The 4457-nt window shown below is 50.9% G+C and overlaps 1 protein-coding gene across 1 annotated transcript in view; it reads right to left on the reverse strand.

Moving 5' to 3' along the window:
* Positions 1-313, reverse strand: part of CHFR (checkpoint with forkhead and ring finger domains) — a 26449-nt gene extending 26136 nt beyond the window's left edge. The window contains exons 1-2 of the mRNA XM_029921645.1: positions 286-313; positions 6-152 (exon numbers count right to left, since the gene is read on the reverse strand). Of these exons, the coding sequence (XP_029777505.1) occupies positions 6-152; positions 286-313 (175 nt within the window). The remainder of the gene's footprint in view (positions 1-5; positions 153-285) is intronic.
* Between the last annotated feature and the right edge of the window lie 4144 nt (positions 314-4457).

Genomic DNA, 4457 nt, shown 5'->3' on the forward strand with positions numbered 1-4457 from the left:
CCCACCGAGGCGGCGGCTAGAGCGGAAGCGGGAGCGGCCGCCGCGGGTGGGGTGTGGGGGCCGGCGGAGCGTGCGCAGACGCGAGGCCGCGGGCCCGAGCGCCTTGTTTGGTGAAGGCCCGGCGTCTTCGTGGGCAGAGATCTCGGAAGTAACTGCGGGCGGCGCCGTGTGAAGTCGGGGCCAGGGGACGGCGTTCCTGGGGGGCTGGGCGCCCGCGACGAACTCTCAGAGCCGTGTGGGAAGCGCGGACGCTTTGTAAGTGCTCGAAGCGACGCTCTGCCACACTAATGACGAGACAAGTGACGAGATACATCGGCACTTTCGGACGCCGATTGTCGCCCGCGGGGGCGCGAGACCGGGAAGTTCGGTAATGCGCCGGGAGAGCGCGGCCTCGGAGAGCACGCGCGGCCGCACGGCCGTCGCCGGGGATCCGGAAGGCCGGGGACAGCGGCGGCGCCGGCGGAAGAGCCTGTGAGTCCGGGGAGCGGCGGGGAAATCGTTCGCGGTATTCTCCTCTGCGTCGCTTAAATTACATAACTGTAATGTTTTCCTTTTTTAATTTATTACCTTCTCTCTTAAGTAAAAGAAGCAGATGTTCTCTCTGTGAGTATTTTGTGGGCACGGAGGTCTCCGCTTGCTCTCCGAACCGGGGCCGAGCCCGGTCCTGGGACCTCTTTCGGGGTCCCCGGCAGTGTGCACCCGCCGACCCTTCGCGCAACTGGGCGGAGACGGAGCCGAGTGGACAGGCCCAGGCTTCTGGGGTGACAGGACTGGGGACAGATGAGTGAGGCCAGGACGAAGGCACCTGTCAACTTAGCCTTAGTAAAGTGCGCCTGTCCCACTGGCCTCAGATTCGGACACTGGAAAGGCCAGAGTTAAAAATTCTTACGAAATTTGGTTTTGCGGCGCCTGGGTGGCCCCCAGGCTTGAGCATGGGACTCCCGATTTCAGTTCAGGTCGTGATCCTCTCTCTTAACTCTCTCGCCCCTCCTCTCCTTTCCCCTCTCACGCTCCCTCCCTCCCTCCTAAAAAAATTTTGTTTTGGATGTAAAAATAGCAAAATAAAGCACCCGATTGGACTCTTTGTTGGGGACGGTATCGACGTGGTTGGTCTTTTTGTGCAAGATCGTAGCTTTTCTAGACCTGCAGCGTCTCGGCTTCGGTGACTGGCAACTCCTCGCAGGGAAACTTACCAGATTCTTGACATTCCGATCTTCCCCGATTCCAGCAGAACATAAATTGTGAGTTATTGATTCCTTAAAATGATTTAATGTTATCCTGAACAAAACACATTGAGGCCAATAGCGATTACTCACGTATTTCTGTTTTGAGGCTGTACCCCAGGAAAGTGAAGGGGGTTTTCCTCTTAAATTTGCTTACTTCATCAGAGAAAGTCTTATTGACTTATTTAGCATATTTGCTTCATTGAGTTTGTACAAGTGTGTAAAAAAAAAAAAAGGATTCAGGGTTCAAAAATAAAAATTATAGTGGTATCAAAACGTATCCACAAGTAGGTATGCCCTTCCCTAACTGGAGGGATGGGTGGTGGGCAGCCACCCAAGAGCAGGAGCCACAGAAGATAGTCAGCTAGTCTTCTGGAGGGCAAAACACTCCACAACCCCACTGAGCCCCGGAAGACATCCCTAGTTACAGCACAATGTCATCCAGCCAGGACCTTATCTAAACCCAGTAAAGTAACGTTTCTTGTCACCTACAACATATTTCAGCTTTTAACTGCTATAATGTCGAGGGCGACATGAAAAAACTTGTCATAATAATGGAATATAACTGCAGTATGGAAACACCTCTTTTAATGTTATAGGAAAATGCATCTGGAAAGGTCCAACCTGGAAAATCGCGGATACTCCTCAAATCTGGCAGACTTGGTCAAGAGACAGCACGCTTCCTAACCCGTGGCATCCAACCCCAAAAGTAGGCAGGGCCAGCTGAGGTGGAGTAACGGGCCAGTGACTGAAAGTAAGCACAATTTCCAAAAGCAATCTGCTGCAGCTGGAAAGCATGCCTAGACGATAAAGCCACAGAACCCGTGAAAATCGGAGCCAGGGCGCCTTCCATGGACAAGAATTTTCGTGCAGTAATCTCTCCCTCTAGTCTCCAGGACCCTTGAGAAAGTCCCTTTCTTTGCTTTTTTCCCACCTAACATTAAATCATGCACCTTTTCCAGGTTTTGAAATCTCCATGAAACACACATTTTACGAGCTGCTTAGTATTCCACTGGAAAGATATACAATAATTTAACCATTTCCTTCCTGTGTGAGATTTAGGGTGTTGCCAAGCTGTAAGCGTAATAGACACTATTTCATCAAAGTTCTCATACAAGGTCTTTGAATGCATGCGGGGCCCAATCTTTAGGACAGATTACTGGAAATGGAATTACGCTTCACAAAAGACTGCGGACATTTCCAAGGCTGTGAATGCTGGTGGTTGTGAGAATTCACAATGTCACTGACAGTGTAGAAAAGCACCCACCAAGTGTTTAATATTTAGCTTTTGTTGGAAAAAATTTTTTAAGTTTATTTATTTTTGAGAGAGAAAGAGCACACGCAGGGGAGGGGCAGAGAGAGGGAGGGAGAGAATCCCAAGCAGGCTCTGTGCTGTCAGCGCACAGTCTGACATGAGGCTCAATCTCACGAACTGCAAGGTCATGACCTTGGTTAGTTACACAGGTGACACAAGGGAGGAGAAGGTGCAAAAGCAGGAATTCGTGATCCTCACTCAGCAGGGGGACAGGAGGAGGAGATCACCGGGTCCCCAGTCCGGGGTCAGCCGGCGGGAGCTGCAGCCACAGCATGTCTACTTAGGACCTGCCGGAGTGACAGAGGACATGTGCCCACTGCTGGAGGTCACCTGAGGCCCAGATGGAAGAAATCCCTTGTTTTATTAGTCTCAAACCCTTCAGTTTCCCTTCAGCCTCCCCAGGCTCATCTGGAAGCGCTGTGGGGCAGCCTTCCCCGCCCCGGGAGCAGAGCAGGGAAGGGGGGAAGGAATGGGTCTGAGGACCAGGCAGGGCCACGCACTGTCGTCTGGCACCCGCCCTTCTCACCCTCCTGTGATTCACACGTGACCTTACGATAATAGCGTGGTCCTGCCGGTCACGAAGGGGCCAATCATACAATGACACTCTCCTCCCCAACAAGAGAAAATACAGAGTCCCAGGGGTCCTCGCTTAGATCTCAAGCCTGGGATCTCTCTGCACAACGTGACTTTTCTTAATCTCATGACCGAGGAACTAAGTTATAAAACAAAACTTCACCAATGTTTCATATCAAAACAAAAAATAGGGAAGGAAAATTTGGTGAAACATAACAGAAGTAGATGCAGCAGGTACCGTCGCCGTAAAATGCTGGTTCATAAATTTCTTTTTCTGCCACCTGTTCCACCTTATGCTTGCCACAAGCGAGCCACTGGTGAGTTGAGTTCTTCCCTCCTGGGGAAACCCAAGTCTTCATGGCTGAAGATAGAATTTCTAGGAGTCCTGTCTTCATGGCTGCTTTTGTTTCCCATGGGAACTCACAGTCATATAGGAAAAGACTAAAAGGCTTGTCAGGGGTGCCTGGATGGCTCCGTCAGTTAAGTGTCCGGCTGCAGCTCAGGTCATGATCTCTCAGTTTGTGGGCTCGAGCCCCGTGTCGGGCTCTGTGCTGGCAGCTCAAAGCCTGGAGCCTGCTTCGGATTCTGTGTCTCCCTCTCTCTCTGCCCCTCCCCTGCTCATGCTGCCTCTCTCTCTCTCAAAAATAAAACATTAAAATTTTCTTAAAGGCTTGTCAGTGACTCTGTCGGGCTCCGTGCAGAGCCCCCTGGCCCCAACCATGTACCAGCAATGCCCTAATTCTGTGCATTAAACAGTCCAGCAGGGACCTCCTTCTCTCTCTTCTTCTCTGTTGATTTCCTGGCACAAGACTCTCAAAACGGTGTCAAGGACCTGTAGTTGTGACGTTTGATAGGAGCCCAAGGTGCAAGGACAGAGGGCAGCAACCACCCCTGAACAACTCCCCGCATCCCCCTCGCCACTCTCCTCACAGTGTCTTCCGGCCAGACTCCCGCTGCGTTCCTCACAGTGGTTGATGTTTTCAAGACTGAACCTCATCAAAGCCAGACAACAAATACTCATGTGACACTTCAAAATAACAAAGATTGCCCCACGTGGGCTGCATGAGAAATTTGGGGTCCAGGCCATCTCCCAAAGCAGCACTGCGTTAACCTAAGCCCTAACTCTTAATTGTGATACAGCCCCATATACAAATAACATGTGCTCTCAGATATGGAATCTAAAGACTGCAGTCCACAAGGCTCCCTTTGTCTGACGAAAACTAGTTTTTCTGTAATTCTAACTCTTACAGTCATTCAGGAAAGGATTCTGACACTGTCAGGCATTACCCAGGAGAGGAATTACTAAACATTCTAAACAGAGGGAGGGGGGACATGCATAATAGAAG

The sequence above is a fragment of the Suricata suricatta genome, chromosome 14, assembly GCF_006229205.1.
Source record: "Suricata suricatta isolate VVHF042 chromosome 14, meerkat_22Aug2017_6uvM2_HiC, whole genome shotgun sequence".
NCBI lineage: Eukaryota > Metazoa > Chordata > Mammalia > Carnivora > Herpestidae > Suricata > Suricata suricatta.